The sequence below is a fragment of the Canis lupus genome, chromosome 15 (assembly GCF_048164855.1).
Source record: "Canis lupus baileyi chromosome 15, mCanLup2.hap1, whole genome shotgun sequence".
Taxonomy (NCBI): Eukaryota; Metazoa; Chordata; class Mammalia; order Carnivora; family Canidae; genus Canis; species Canis lupus.
This window is the reverse complement of record NC_132852.1, coordinates 6,190,568-6,206,007: the sequence shown is the minus strand read 5'-3', so window position 1 is coordinate 6,206,007 and position 15,440 is coordinate 6,190,568. Positions and strand designations below refer to the sequence as shown.

Sequence of the window (15,440 nt, the reverse complement as noted above, 5' to 3'; positions counted from 1 at the left end):
ACATTTCAAACTGAAGTTGACTTCCAGCCCTTTCAGAGCTGTAGAACTTGTTTTAATCAACTTCCCTTGATAAAAGAGCTGGATTCTAGCAACTATACCTCCTTTATCCTCTCTCTACTGATGTCTGGAGCCATGAGAATTTTTTTCTTAGTTTCTGCTGCTCTCATTCTCCTTGCTCACATTTTCTCAGGTAAGAGGGAAATCCTAATAGATGTAAGGGTGGCAATCTGTCTTTTGAGAGAAAGTTCAGGCTTTAGAAAAGTGCATGACTAATCCCTGTATTCTAAAAATGTCCCAGCACAAAGCAGTTACTAGAAATCTTTTCTTGAGCTTAAATACAAAATTACTGAGCTGAACTATCTCCACCCAGAAGGGTATCTGGTTAATTTCCCTCAAAGCTCCACCAAGGGATTCAGACTTCTCTTCACAGTTAGCTCTCTTTCCATCTTCTGTAATCATCCACACAGCTTCAGCGTGTGCCAAAGTGATAGCTCTAAAATGAGAGAAAATTTCAGAGGCAAATTTCAAGCACACGTGTTAATTTAGAGAAGTATAGCTTTTGTAGCCTAAATGAAAAAAAAAAAAACTTATGATAAGAGATTCTTAGTCTCTTTTTTTGTGTTTTTTTCCTATTTTTATGTTTTATTAGTTGGTCTAAATCTCCTAATCTTAGATTACTTAGAATTTCTTTCTAGTTCTCACATACGAATAGAAAATTATGTCATTTAAACAACTAACATCTTGATTGGTTTGCTTTTACATGTTTGAGAGCTTTGAAATGATCTCTTTTTGCTCAGTACTGCCAAGACTCTATCCCTAAGACATTTTAAAAAGATTTATTTATTTATTTTAGAGAGAGAGAGAGAGCTGGAAGAGGGGCAGAGGGAAAGAGAGAATCTCAAGCAGACTCTCCAGTGAACGCAGAGCCTGATGTGGTGCTTAATCCAATGACCTGAGATCATGGCCTGGGCCAAAATTAAGAGTCTGATGCCCAACTGAGACAGTCAGGTGCCATCGCCCCCCCACCAAGAAACTTTTATATCCATCCCTTCTCAACTATACTTCTGTTATTAAGTCATGACTAATGGGGGTTCCTCATGTATTATGAAGCACTTTACTACTTCATGATTTCCGGATTTCTGCACTTACTTATTACACAATCGGGCCTTAATAGGCCTACCAGACCAATACATATAGCACTTAATAAGCAATTGTTTGGGCACTATAGAAAAAGCAGGTAAAATGGAGATAAAAAATGTAATTAGAGTATGATCTTCATGCTTAATTTACTTGAAGTTTACTATTTTATTATTTGTGTGTTGGTAAAAAATAGGTTCCCTGGAATACTAAATAAGTATTTGATAAAATTCAAATGTACAAATAAGTGAATGGGTGATATGAGAAGATTCATAAAAACTATAACACAAAAACAGTTCTCAGAAGTGCCATAAATGATGCAGACTATAAAGGAAAGCCATGGGAGTAGAACCGTGGTTCTAACTGTGGGATCCGAAGGGCCTTCTTGGGAAGTGTTCTTCACCTTGCACTTTTGAAAACAGGTATAAAAACATGCCCTTACATTTCAAAGTCTCATTTATCAGGTCACTTACTTGGTTTCTGCTCCTGTCTTTTCCTGGAGGTCAGACAATGGATCCAGGTAGAGAAGCACATTTTAAGCCATCTTCTCCATTCCCATTCAACAAGTCTCTGATTCATTAAGGGTCCTTTGTTCCCAAACTCAGCTCAGGTACATTTGAATCCTAACAACAAGCCTAGTGTGGGCTCAAAGTAGGAGCGCCACAATCACAACAACCACACAGAATCTCAGAGCTGGAACTGAGAAGAGGAAATGAATACAGATTTTTTTACACCAAAACACCTGAAGTTGGATCTCAGGTCTAATCCTTCTAAGTTGTGTAAACCATTGTGCTTCAGTTTCCTTTCTAGAAGTGGTAATAATAATAATAGGATTGTTTGAAAGATTAAGATACTTGTTATGTTAATTAGAGGCAAACTTATTTTAACAAAGACATTTAAAAAGAGAGTAAATGAAAAAATAGTTTATTTTTCTTTTAGGGAAAAATCCAAAAAACAAGTAAGTTGACTATTATGGTTAGAAAGAAGACTCTTCTCCACCAAGTTACTTTGAGTCTAGGGAGGAAGGTCAACTTTGTGTCCTAAACATGTGTCTTCCATCTGGTTCTAAAGATGCTCTGACAGGAAGGGCTGAAAAGTAAGTAAAGCGCTTGATCAAAAATATTGCACAGAAGCATCTGCATCATTTGATTCCTGTTTCATTGGTCCAAACTTATCAATGCAACCATACAGAGACATGGGGCCTGGGACTGATGTGTTTTGCTGAGTCTCCTTGTGTTATCCAGAGATTCCATTACTCATTGTTTGAAGTGAGAAATAACTGTTTGGGAAGGTTTAACAATCCCTCTGTTTTTATAATCTGCTTAAACAAAGGCAGGCACATCCTCTGTGCCCTGAGAAAGTACAATATTATTATTGTCTGCTTATCATTGTTTTTAAATCATCATTCTCATTCTTATTATCTGCCTCAATTAAGTATTTAAACACCTTATGAGTATTCCATGTCAGTTGATTAGCTAGATGCCTGATGAACTTCAGTAGTCTATTACAATATCCCCAGTTCAACTTTGGACTCTATTAAAAATTTCCTCTTACTTTGAGCAGAAATCTAAGGCTGTGCAATTCCTTTCTGTTGGTCTGAGTCCTAACTGGGGTACAAACAGGCTCAGTGTTTCTTCAGCATGGCATTATCTCAGGTATATGACAGCAATATGTGTTCTTTCTCCTCCTCAAAGCTGTATTTTCCAAGAACTCCCTTTGGGAGTGACTGCCAGTTCTTTGTATTATTTCTCCTGAGAACATCTATCACCAAAAACTTTTTTCAATCATTTATCTCAAAATACCTTTACTCTTTTCAGCTTAATCTTTATTCTGAAGAAAAACTTGTTGTCCACATCACCCTGAATTCCAGAATTAAACCCATTATTCATTGATATTTCTTACAGAACAGATCAGCCTCAGGTTTCTTTTATCTTTGCACCTAAACTCTTGAAACTCCACAGCCACATGGCTGTGGTCTATCGTTGCATGTGGGCTATCGTTGACCTGCCTACAGTATAAACAGCACCATCTTTACCTTTTGTCATATATCTGAGACTATTAATTTGGAGACATGAAAACAATCACACATTGGGAAGGAATGTTATTGAAAATAGAAAGTAGACTGCCTCCATCCCAGGAAGACATACTCTGCTTCTAGATATCCTAGAAATGAATATGGCAAAAGGAATTGAATACCCAGTAGGGACACTGTGTAAGTTGTGCAGGGAATCTGAGCTCCCATACAGCTGCTCACGTGACATGTGCTTTTTTGATCGCTAGGCGTGTACTCGGTGTCCGCAGGAGACTCGGTAATAGGGAATTGTGATTTTGGCCTGGGTGATGTTATGTTGCTTTCTGGTCACCAAGTACTGGATAACTGAGGCCTTGCTTTCTCCACACAGCCCATGGAGCTATACACAGAAGGATGCAGTGTCAGAAGATGGATGGTCGCTGTGAGGTTGAGTGCCTTTCCTTTGAAGATAAGATTGGGGGCTGTAGAGCTGAACTGACACCACTTTGCTGCAAAAAAAGGAAGAATAATTAAAAGCCAAGCAGGAGCTCCAGAAAGTGAGAAGCAAAGATCCTCTGGCTGTGAGCTCCATGCGGCAAACATCTCTGGATTTATTCTCTTGACCTCCAACATGGGCATTCTTTGAATGAAGCTGTCAATCCAGCTTCTGACACTGCAGAGAAATACGATCTGTAGGCCGTGAGGGGCCTGGGGGAAGGCACTGTGTTATGTTGACCTTCGGAATCCTCACTTGCTGGCAGAGGCCCCCTTAATTATTTTATGGATTGATAAAGTGAGTGAGCAGATTAACAGATTAAACAGGTAGAATGGAAAGGTGGGACCATGGTTGAAATGTTCTAAAACCCTGGCTTCAGACAGAGCTGTGACCCTGGGTCTTTGTCGTTCAGACTCTGGTCTCTGTAATATGAGACGACTCAACCACATAGTACATGCCCATGTGATGGACACAAATTGTGGCCGCCTTAGCAGTCCTGCTGGCTCATGCTTCTCCGGCTCCTTCACAGATAGCTGTTAGCATGGCTTCCCCTCCCTCTTCAATCTGGAACATCAAGTGCCATAATGAAAAGGGCCTGTGTCAAAGTTTAAGCTGGCCAAAGATTGGGTAGCGTCTTCATGCTGGCCTCTTGTAGTGAGAATGTAGCAGTCATGGCCTCTTCAAGAGCAGGGTTCCTAGAGATAGTCTAATTCAACACCTTCATTACAGCGGAGGAGATAGAGACCCCAGAAGATGCCACTGTTGCCGGCTTAGTCACAGCAACACTTTGGCTTTTGGTCTTATGTTCTTAGCATGTCCACAAAATGGGGTCCTGGCTGAGAGCAGAAGCCTGAACAGGGATTATTTATAGCAGCTCCGGTGAGCAGCTGGGTGGAAGAAGAAGTGGAAACAGCTGCAGAAGAGTTGGACACTTTCCAAGATCCCTCCTGTGACCTTGTGATCCTTGCTTGTCTGGGCTGATGGTAACAGCACACAGGTTTGCTTTTGCCCTTATTTGCCAAAATTCAGACTCCCAGCTTTCAGGGCTAGCAATATATATGTCATAGGCCACTGTCATCCTAGACTGACAGCACACTGCTCCAGAACAGAAGAAAGATAGCCCCTTGGCTCAGTCTGGAGAATGTCCTTACCTATTTGACTAAGCCTGCTTTCTGTAGAGATGTAAATAAAGGAGAGCAGAATAAAACACAACTTACTTCCAAGGATGAGCCAATTTATAAAGGCTGTAAAATAAGAAATCAAAACATTTTTTCTAAAAAATGTTCTGGTGCTGCTACATATCTTCATGGCTAATGGGCTGATTTTTTTATTCTGAAAACTACACAAGAGACGAGTGGGTGGAAGAAGCTCTCTTTTTGCAAGTATCACAGGTCCTGGGGTCTTCCCAGAAGTTGCTTACCCAGGCCTCAGATAAAACTAACTGCCTTTGAGAATCTAAATGTATTTAGGCCTCATACCCTGTTCTTTCTGTTTTTTTTTTTTTTCTCCTGTTTCCTTGCAAAATTAACAGTGGTGTGTATAGTGTCTTCCTCTGCTTCTCGACTTACAGAAACATCCTCTACCACCTTCAGCCTGCTGGGATTTCTCTTAATGAGGAGACCATGACCTCTTAGACATGTGTTGGTCACCATGCTCTTTGTAAAGACTCCAGGGGCACCCTCGGCAATCTATGGTTGGTATCTCTTGTTACCTCGATACATCGCAAGCATTTCACAATGTGGTCTGTCTCCTCCTTCATTCCTGTCTCCTCTGCCCTTGAAGATAGAAGTCTTCCAGCTACTTTCTTTCTCTTCTTCCCTGTTGTCCTATGTTCTCCCTTTCCTGCGATTGCACACACCCTGGATTCATCCATCTTCATATTACACATGTCTCTAAGCAATTCCAGGAGCTCCTGTGGTTTCAGCCTCTCCTGTTGATGTGGCATTATCTCCTCACCAGCCTTTCCAGGCTCCAAGCCTCCATTCTCTACTCCACTCCACGGCAGTGCATGGATGCCCTGCACACTGCATCTTCCAGACCTTGAGGCCAGTTGCTTCCCATTAGCCCCTTTAATGCAAGACATTGGCAGTAGACAGGAAAATAAGATGAAGGGTGAAGACAGTCCCTTTCATTTCCAGCTCTGGCCAGCAGCACCCCAACAGCAACAGATGGTTGGCTCCAGGCTCCAACTCCTTTTGGCTTTCTCAGCAGCCTTGCAATAACCCTTGAAGGAACTAACAGCACCCAGCACCCATAAAGGCATGGCTGGGCCACAACCTGTTTTGCTGTGTACCCTGGTTCTCCATGGCCCCTGTTTGGCCATATCTTCTCCTCAAAAGTCTGAACATTGGCTGCAGGATGTCTCCACCCCACTTGTCTGGGCCCCAGCCATGGAGCACTCCTTCCTTAAAGTCTTAAGCATCATTCATGAGCTGTTCTTGACTTAGAGGTCTGAGCACCAGCTGTGCTGTGTCCCATACTCACACATCCAGCCTCCAGCTGTAGGTAGCTAACACCAGGATTTCGGACCCCTGCCGCTGATAGCGCCTTTCCCATGTCCTCCTCTGGGCCCGTAGTTATTAATCTCTGTGGACATTTGACCATCTGCTACCTGTGTAAGCAATCCTTTGCATTAAATTTCGTGTTCTGAATACCCAGCATGATTTTTGTTGACCTAAATGAGCTTTGTCTGATAAAAATCCTACACTGTATTTCCGACTTCAACTTCATGCTAAAGTTTTACAGGGCATTGGTCTTCCCTAACTGGATCTCTGATGGGCACCCACAAATAACTAGTTTTTATTGCACTTTATCCCTTCCTTTCCAAAACTGATCTTCATTTACTGTTCTAGATCTTAGTAAATATTGTTACCACTTACTCAGGCACTCAAGTTAAAAATGACTTCCTCAGGCTTCTTGTCCCTTACAAATCACACAATTCCCTCACAGCATAAATGTACATAGATTATTCCCCAGTATGTGCAAATTGTGCCATACCTTTTCCTCCCTTCTCTCTCCTCACTAACATTGTTCTCATTTACCAAGAATTAGGGATTGGATATGGTTCTACATTTCATGCTACATATTATGCATATATGCACACACGCATACACACCCACAGACCGGGTTTCTTGTTCAATCATAAAAACTAAGGATAAGTGTCACACTCAGATTTACAAGAATTCTTAGAATATTAAAATGTTAGAGCTAGAAGTGGCCTTGGAGGTAATATAAATCAGTGTTTCTAGAGCCAAATGGATTCTAGTCACCTAGGGATGCTTAGGTGGCTCAATGGTTGAGCATCTGCCTTTGACTCAGATCATGATCCCGGGGTCCTGGGATCAAGTTCCACATCGGGCTCCCCAGAGGAAGCCTGCTTCCCCCTCTGCCTGTGTCTCTGCATCTCTCTCGGTGTCTATCATGAATAAATAAAAAAAAATCTTTTTTAGAAAGTTGATTCTAGTCACCTAGAATATTTTTGAAAATCAGAGGTCTGTTCCTGACTCTCACACTTTCATATTCGGAATTCTTAAGTTAAGAATCTGAATTTTTAAAACCACATGTCCGATCAAATCTCCTGCATAGTGATGTTTGGCAACTATAGATCACCGACCAGAGGAGCATCTGAGATTTGAAAGTGCCCTGGTTCTGTGTCCCACACTTCCAGTTAGAAGCCAGAGTGGAGCTTCAGCACTCAAATCTAGAAGTTCTGTCTTTCAGCCCAGTGATATTTCACTGTCCTGCACTTTTTGAAAAGGAGATATTGAGAGGAACATAACAAATGGCTCACCTCCTTGCTCGGGAAAGAGAAGTTCAGACTTTATAGATAGATTTACTTATTTGTTTGTTTGTTTGTTTGTTTGTTTTTCAATTGAGAGAGAGCTGGTATACAAAAGTGGGAAGGCAGGGGCAGAGGGAGAAGCAGACTCCCTGCTGAGCAAAGCGGGGCTGGATCCCTGGACTCCAGGATCATGACCTGAGCCAAACGCAGATGCTTAACCGTTTGAGCCACCCAGGTGCCCTAGAACCTCAGACTTTCATTGGAAAATACATGTCCAGCAAAGTAACATAGAACATGGCAGTTTCCACAGCCTGATGGGAAGCCTGTGGGAGCTCAGAACAGAATGACTGAGTTTCACTTTAGTTAGCAGAGTCTGAAACAAGTTCTCAGACAAAATACCCTGTCCTCGTTCAAACCAACTTCTTGTCAATCTAGTCAAAATCACTTTAACTGACCTGAAAGATTGCTGTTCCATTTTATTGCCAAAGTGTCCGTAGCTTATGTTCCCATTTGACAATTACTTCCATTCAAAACTGCCCACTTCCATGAGCATCCGAAATAACAAGGACTCTCTGTCCTCCCTTGAAGGCCGTTCTGCTATCATAGGACACCCCTGTCCTCAGATACCTGTAGGGAGGTATTAAAATGTCCTCATGATGCAGGGACATTCTACTAGTCCTGGTGAGTGCGGACTGAAATGAAGTCATTTTCCACCTGTCTGTATGGACACCATCACCCATGAGAACCATTACTATCTTCGTGCAAATCTATTCTTTTTTGAACCAAGTCTCCTCAGGTAACAAAACAAGTTTATAAAAGACTTATTCAGTTTGAGAAACTGAGCACTTGAGAGAATCCTACACATAGGCTAAAGACTCCACGACCTACACTACCTACATCCCACTACGTCCTATGGGATAGTCAGTGTTTGAGAGACCATAGTTCCCTGGTACCTGAATGCTCCCTCCTGATTGTGTGCATCACATCCTAGGTCTGGTAAGATGGACTTGGATGAACTGCAGTCAGGGGCTTTCCAGGTGTTTAGAACCATCTGTACTTCATCAGTGAAACAGAACAGGAGATGGGTAACAGAAAATGGGGCATTTTCCTAACAGTGTTTTTTGTCTCCAAACCTCCTCTGCTTATATTCTCCAAGAGTTAGTAACTTTCAGATAATAGCATGACAGAGCCATGATACAGCTCAGGGGCCCAGGCAATGGGAAATGATAAGGATCTACTTATAGGAAAACTAAGTCTAAGAAAATTAGCTCCATACAACTGATCTTTGGGGCTTAAGTCATTTTTTATGGCTTTATTCCACCCTTGGCTCCCCCTGTTACCTTTCAACTCTGGTCTTCTCAAATGGATTCCTCCTGAGATTCCAGCTGACTCCCAAACCGAATGTGCCCTTCTACATTTAGGGTAGAAACAGGAACTAGAGGTCTTAACCATCCTGTCCAACCATGCCTTACCATAGCCTGCATCAGACTCCCTGCTTTTGACCAAGGAAAGAACTGGAAGTATAAAAGAGAACAGCCAGTATCTAAAAGTCCTGGCCAAGTATATTCAAGGAGGAATAGGCGATATTATTACACTTGAGGTAGGATATTTATTCATTTGTTTTGATGAACAGAAACCTAGGGTTTGCTGAAATGTATGAAGTAGACACAGAGGTGACAACAGTGCTTAATTACCAATGGTAGTAACTCAAAATGGGGGAAGAGTAATGATGACGGTGGTCCTGGAGTTTTTTATTAACACACATTGCAGACTTATGGACAAATGGGGCACACTCTCTAGTCTCAAGGAACCTACTAGATCTTCAATGAAACAATTATGTATACTTCACTTCTATATTTTCTCCATATATAATTTTACTAAGCAAAGTTATTTGCTTTTAAAGAACCAAGGCCAATTGTGAAAACTGCAGCAAAGTATTTTCATCAAATGAGACAATGAAGTATGTAAGAAACATAGAGAATCCATAGGGGTTTCTCCAGTGAGATACCACCATACGACTATTAAAATGACTCATTGTAGGTTTTAGGCCTCCAAACCTGTAAAAAAAGAAAAAAAAAAGAAATATTTTCTGTTGTTTTTAGTTACTAAGTGTATGGTAATTCATTACAGTGACAATAGGAAACTAGTGGAAAACTCAAGAGAACACTCTGGTGGGAATCCCAGGATGAGAGCCAAGAGACATCTCCATGCGACAGGGAGCAACATGCACAGCTGGCAACAATATTGGTTGTGACACCTCAGAAATCTCTGAGACAGAGTTCTACAAGATGATGAGATTGATGGACATACCTGATCAGACTGAACTTTTTAAGAGGGTCGAACAAAAGGCAGAGAGCTTAGGATTGAAACACAGAAAAGGGGGAAACAAAATCAGATATATTAAAAAAGAGAAAAGAATGAGCCCTGGGGAGAATGTCACGTCGAGCAGGACAGGAACTCTGTAGCGCTCTCTAAACAGCACCAACTTCCAAAGCAAGCACTGACCACGGCTGTGCCTGAACACCCAGGGGATAAGGCTGGGGGCAGGGGTGAGGGGTGGGGAGATGTGCTTGTCTACTCTGACAGTTGGGGTTGGTGGTCCCTATTCATGGAGCTCAGGTTCCCTCCCCAAGTAGCTCTCCCTTCTCCTTTTATCTGCTCCATCTCTACTCCATCCTCATTTCAGGGAGTTAACTGAGCTATGCCTGGTTTTCCCTCTGAACGCCTCCTAGAAACCCTCTCCACATAGCAAGCTGCGGCCATTTCCGGGCATCCTTGGTCCACCAGAACCTCCACAAAGTTTTTAAAGAACACTTGGGGGCCCAGGGATCACTCGCCTCTGTGAAGATGATGGAGAAAGTTATCCTGAACTGAAGCATCCTCAGAATTATCTGCTTCAGCTCAGACCCTGAGAACTGATAGTGTCAAAACTTGAAATCCAACCAGGCTTCCCATGACCTAACTGAATCTCTAATAAAACTTTATGAGAGCTCCTGTAGGTCCAGATACCTCCTGTGATGAGCGGGAAGACATAGGGATTTTGTTCTTGGATGGCCAGAGTCGTCAAATGTTTTCGAGTCTACTTGGGAACCAAGGAGCAGCTCTTGTCTTCCTGGAGAGGTTTCAGCTGACACCTGCCCAAATATCCTTAGAATTTTGTACTTCAGCTCAGCGTCAGGGAACCACCATTGGACAATCTCAGCCAGCCTGAGTCCCTGGATAAGTTTAAAGTCCTCTCGTTGTTCCAAAAAAGGGGAACTTGCCTTTTGAAGGCACTGGGTGGTGACTGCCCACCTACTCCAGCAACTTCAGCACTTCCTGGGTTCACCCAAAGGCAATATGAAACTCAGATGCTTGCCTTTGTCACCCCTGCTGGTCTGGTTGACAGAGGCTCACACTCCAACAGCCCAGAGCCTCTATATGCAAATATGGTTACCTGGACCTCCAGTGGTTGGATGGAAGAGGTGGAAGAAGGGCAATGGGATGCTAAGGCTAAGAAAATGCTGGGGTTTAGTGGGAGTCATAGCATGGTTCATGGACCCTGGCTGTGAGTCTGGCTCCTGCCTTCTCTGCATGCACCCTGGGCTGGCCAAATACTTGAAATCTGATGGGTATCATGTGGCTGGCCAGCCCCAGACAGCCCCCCTTCCACCTCCATTCTTTAAAGCTCCCCCACTGGTATGTGCACACAAGTTCCCAAGATCCCCCATTACCTGGACCTAGTTGGTTTGACTTTCTATGCCACAGGCTACCTGTTTTGGCCTTATGAAATAATTTTCTTGATCAGAACATGGGGCTCAGAGCCTGAGATACCCCAGGAAGAAGGTCCTGATATCTTGTGATTTGACAAGGAATTTGAGAAATATGTACCAGAATCTCCCAACTTCTTAGGTTTGTTGTAGGAGACTTGGCAGTATTAATTGCTTTAATAGCGTTAAAGTCACTGTGATCGTCCTCCAATCATTACATTGCTCTTGATTATTACTTTTACTATTATGTCTCTTATTATGGATTGTTCATGGGTGGTTGTTATAAAACACTGACTACATTTTCTATTCAAGAGGAGGGTCTGATATTTGGAGACCATTTCTGATTGTTCCCCAGAAGACTTTTACACAACGAGGCTACAGTTCTCCCACTCCACTGCTTGGTTTCCTTTCATGCGGAAACCCTCTCAGCATGTTCCACATTCCTCTCCTGAGGCATATACCCTCCATGAGGGCAGGGAAGCCAAGTGGATAATGTCCCCAGGTTGGCAGATCCTAGAAAAATGTACATGTTCCGTCCAGAGATCAGCACCATTCCCTGTAGACCTGGGAGAGTCACACAACCCTCCTTGCCTCACTAGAGCCCGCATAAAATTTCTAATGTCATTTGGGTGCCCTGCAACTGCTCTTGCAATCCAAAAATACTGGAAAACAAATTAGCAGGGGCCTGAGTACCCTCAAAATTTTGCCGCGGCCCGGCAGCAGGAGTGACCTGATGTCCTGTGTCCTCCCGTCCTCTGCCTTTCCCAGGGGAGCACCGGATCCTGGGCTGTGTCCCCCGGTGCCCTGGGCTCCGAGCCTGCCACACTGTGATTGACCTAAGTACAATGTAGCATTTAAAACCATCAGAGTCAATTTTGTGTGAAGTTAATTTATCCTTTATTACAATAAAACTCATAAGCCATTATACAGGTTAAAGGTTAAAGAAAAATGGAAAATATAGAAACAGTGAAATGCCAGGGGAGGGCAAGCCTCCGTTGGGCTGCAGCCACCACGAGCCCTGCGTTGGGAGCTGGGGCGAGCTCAGGGGTCGAAGCCAGTTGTTCCAGATGCAGGTGGCGGCTCTGGCACTCTGGGGACCCCGATTGCAGGTGCCGGGGCTTGCTCCTCCTCTGGGGTGGCCGCGGGTGCAGGGGGCTCCTCCAGGGCTGAGCAGTGAACTAGAGCAGTGACCACTATCTGCAGGGGCTTCACCTCCCCAGCGGGCGCTTCAGCGCGGGCCGAGCCCTCAGCCCCAGCGGCCGGGACGGCCTGGATCCCCGCAGGCCCCGACGGGGCAGCAGTCCCCACGGTCAGAGCTGGGACTTGCTCCTGAGCTGCTTCAGGGTGTTTTCCTTGGGCTGAAGCTGTAGCTCCAGGAAGGCAAAGTATCCCCATTAGGACGGACGTTCCACGTGCCTCCCAAGTCAAGACCACTCTTCCCACTGCTCCACGTGCGTGAGGGCATGAGCCCTGGGAGGTGTCCCCAGGCTGCAGCCCGTGGGGTGAAGTGTGAGCCCACCCCCTGCTCCCAGCCCAGCTGCATGGAGGCTGGATCGGCGGGGCCCACCCTGTCCCCAGCTCAGTCACCCCCAGGCCTCCTCACCCCCAGCCTCTGGCTCCACTGTATGGAGGCGTCTGAATTGCTGGAGGTTACGCCGGGCACGGAGTTCCACGTCTGAACCTGGCATGTGCTGTCTTACGAATTGCAGAATTTTCATAAGGGAGGGAAATTCGGGGAGCTGACAAAAGTCGTCCCCATAATAATCCAGCCATATTTCCAGCATGCAGGAGATGGCCCTGTGGAGGGACAGGCGGGCACAGGTGTCAGAAGACAGGGCTCTGTCACATGCAGGTGTCCCGGGGAAGCCGTGCAGGACCCGGGGACCCGGCCTCCCGTGCGGGGTGTCAGAGGCCAGTCCTGCTCCTTGTGCCCCTGCCACCTGGCGGTCCTGCCTGCCACAGGCCTGCTCCCTGAGGAGGGGCTGATATGCAGCCTCTGTTCTGGGGAGCCCACGCCCAGCGGGGTGACCATCACCGTCTCTCCTGGGGAAGCGGGACTCCCTCCTCAGCCTGGTCCCTGCCCACCTGCCCCTTGAGTCCACCGGCAGGTGTCCGGGGACTGGGGGCGTCTGGCCTGTCATTGCCCTCACTGCACACACTGTCGCTCTGGGAAGCTCCAAGGCAGGAGGGCTCGGGCTCTGTGTCCTGCCAGGCCTTGCCAGGAGCCGCCCAGGACCGCCACCTTCCCTCCTGTGGCTCTGGCCTGCCTCCCTCCAGAGGGGCCCCCGGGGGTGTCCTTCCACTGACTCTAATCTCTCATCTCCCACAGGGTGGGGGCCGCCTGGTCTGGAGGCCTCACCAGCCCTCCTGAGCACCTGCTGTGCCCCCTGGTCCAGGTGCCACCAGATTGGGGAGTGCGATGCTCCCCACCCCCTCTGCTCTGGGCCCCAGGTGTGGGGCAGAGACAGGGTTGGGGGGCATGGAGAAGTTCTCCTTAGGGGTCCCAGTGTCTCCCACCAAGCCCGCACCCCATCCTGGCTCTCCTGCCCTCTTTTCCAGAAGGGGCCTTAGACCTTTACTCTGTCACAGGAATTGCAGATGTGTGAGGTGAGGGTGCAGCCGCCCCCCCGCCCCACAGCCCCTTCGCTGCCCTCCTGGAGAGGGAAGGCCCTCCTGCAGGAGCCGGAGTCACTCACAGTTTCCAACGCTGGACCGTGTCGTCGTCACCACATGCAGCTACGATGTACCCATATCTAGAGGAGGGCGGGGGCATCCCATGAATCGTCCTGTGGACGTGACCTCTCATAATGGGGGCTGTCACCCTCTGACCCCTGACTAGGTCGGAGCCCCGGGGGCCGTCAGCTCTGTGCGTGGGGCCACGGGCAGCTCCCGGAGAAGCGCCCGCACCTGCTGGGGCCTCCTGAAGGCTTGAGCATGAAAGGGCTCGGCGAGGCCCATGGCCCATAACCGAGTGGTCCCGGGGTGCCCCGGGGTCCCCCGGTCTGGTTGCCCGAGGACACAGACCCCCGATAGACTCTCAAACCTCCCTTTCAAATGGGAAACAGGCCGCTCAGGACCCTGGTGACGGGGTGGAGGAGGCCCAGGCCTCATGATGGGGGAGGAAGACAGCTGCTGAGAACAGGCACAGACCCTCTGGCTGACCCGCCACAGGCCAGGCCCCGGGGCTGCCCTCCAGGACCCCGCTAGGCCCTGGGGGACCCTGCTCCAGGCGGGGGAGCAGCCCGAGGCCGGGAAGCTCACACCATCCCCAGCCTCCCCAGCAGCAGGTGGCCCAGCCTTGGGCTGCGGAGGGGCAGGTGCTCACTCGGTGAACAGCAGGTCCAGCACCTCCTCCGTGGTGGCGAATCCACGATACTCGTCTAAGAAGCTGCAAATGGAGATGACGTCCCTGCGCTGCAAGGCGAGCAGCAGTTGTCGGTCTTCGTGCCCCAGCAGCTCCGTCCGGCTGAGCTTCTTCGGGACAATCTGATGCCCCTTCCTGGCCGCGGCCCCAGCACCCTGAGGTGGGACAGAGGGGACGTGCAGCCTGCAGGGAGCCGCCAGGAGACCTGGGATTCTGCCCCGGCAGGCCCTGCGCTGGGGCCCCGTGGGCTTGAGGAGCTGGGGCTCCCTCTCCCGCTCAAGCTCCCTGCCTGTCTCTTACACAAACAGGACCAACTATGCAATAAAGAAACAATCTCAGAGGATAAATGTTCAAAATATTTGGATCAATACGAGGACCTCAAGAGACACAGAGAGAGAGACCGAGAGAGGCAGCCACACAGACGGAGGGAGAAGCAGCCCGTGCAGGGAGCCCAGGCGGGGCTCGACCCCGGCCTCAGAGATCAGGCCTGGCGGAAGGCAGGCGCTAACCGCCGGGCGACCAGGCCTCCCCTGAGGGCTCTATTCTGATGTTCCCACACATCTGTGCGCAGGGACTCTGCATCTGGCCCAGGCAGGGGCAGGGCCATGGGGGCAGGTATGGGGAGGGGGGATCCAGACTCATGTGGGAGCAGGAGTGTCGGGGGGCCCAGGGGGTAGCAGGCTGGCTTCTGGGACCCGGTGCCCTTCCTGCCGCATCAGGGCCCGGGTGTCGGGGGTCCCAGCCCCTGCACTCACCCTGAGCCCGTGCTGGCCTCTGTTAGCTGCGCAGGGCACCTCCCTGCTCCTGGAGGCAGTGGGGCAGATGACCCCTTCCTCCCGCTCGCGCCCCACGTCCCGGGTGGAGCTCTGTGGAGACAGTGCCCGGCAGTCAGGCAGGAGGCC

The 15,440-nt window shown here is 47.7% G+C and overlaps 2 protein-coding genes across 2 annotated transcripts; one reads left to right on the top strand and one right to left on the bottom strand.

Moving 5' to 3' along the window:
• On the top strand, positions 1 to 5,165 carry LOC140604583 (beta-defensin 107A-like). Its single transcript, XM_072775817.1, has 2 exons — positions 1 to 190; positions 3,540 to 5,165. Exons 1-2 carry the CDS (start codon positions 121 to 123, stop codon positions 3,680 to 3,682), a joined length of 213 nt encoding a protein of 70 aa, XP_072631918.1. The 5' UTR covers positions 1 to 120; the 3' UTR covers positions 3,683 to 5,165.
• A 6,910-nt stretch (positions 5,166 to 12,075) lies between these two features.
• On the bottom strand, positions 12,076 to 15,099 carry LOC140605410 (uncharacterized). Its single transcript, XM_072777671.1, has 5 exons — positions 15,048 to 15,099; positions 14,500 to 14,827; positions 13,871 to 13,927; positions 12,778 to 12,971; positions 12,076 to 12,538 (listed from the first exon to the last, which is right to left on the bottom strand). Exons 1-5 carry the CDS (start codon positions 15,097 to 15,099, stop codon positions 12,216 to 12,218), a joined length of 954 nt encoding a protein of 317 aa, XP_072633772.1. The 3' UTR covers positions 12,076 to 12,215.
• Positions 15,100 to 15,440: the final 341 nt, after the last annotated feature.

Bases quoted from the DNA above. Each gene is read 5' to 3' on its own strand.
- LOC140605410 (XM_072777671.1), bottom strand. From the start codon at position 15,099: ATGTGTGGGAACATCAGAATAGAGCCCTCAGGGGAGGCCTGGTCGCCC. The intron at 13,928-14,499 runs GTGAGCACCTGC...GCCCTCCTCTAG, and splicing joins CTGGACCTGCTGTTCACCGA to ATATGGGTACATCGTAGCTG. The intron at 12,539-12,777 runs GTGAGGAGGCCT...CTGGAGCTACAG, and splicing joins AGTGGAGCCAGAGGCTGGGG to CTTCAGCCCAAGGAAAACAC.
- LOC140604583 (XM_072775817.1), top strand. From the start codon at position 121: ATGTCTGGAGCCATGAGAATTTTTTTCTTAGTTTCTGCTGCTCTCATT. The intron at 191-3,539 runs GTAAGAGGGAAA...TTCTCCACACAG, and splicing joins CCTTGCTCACATTTTCTCAG to CCCATGGAGCTATACACAGA.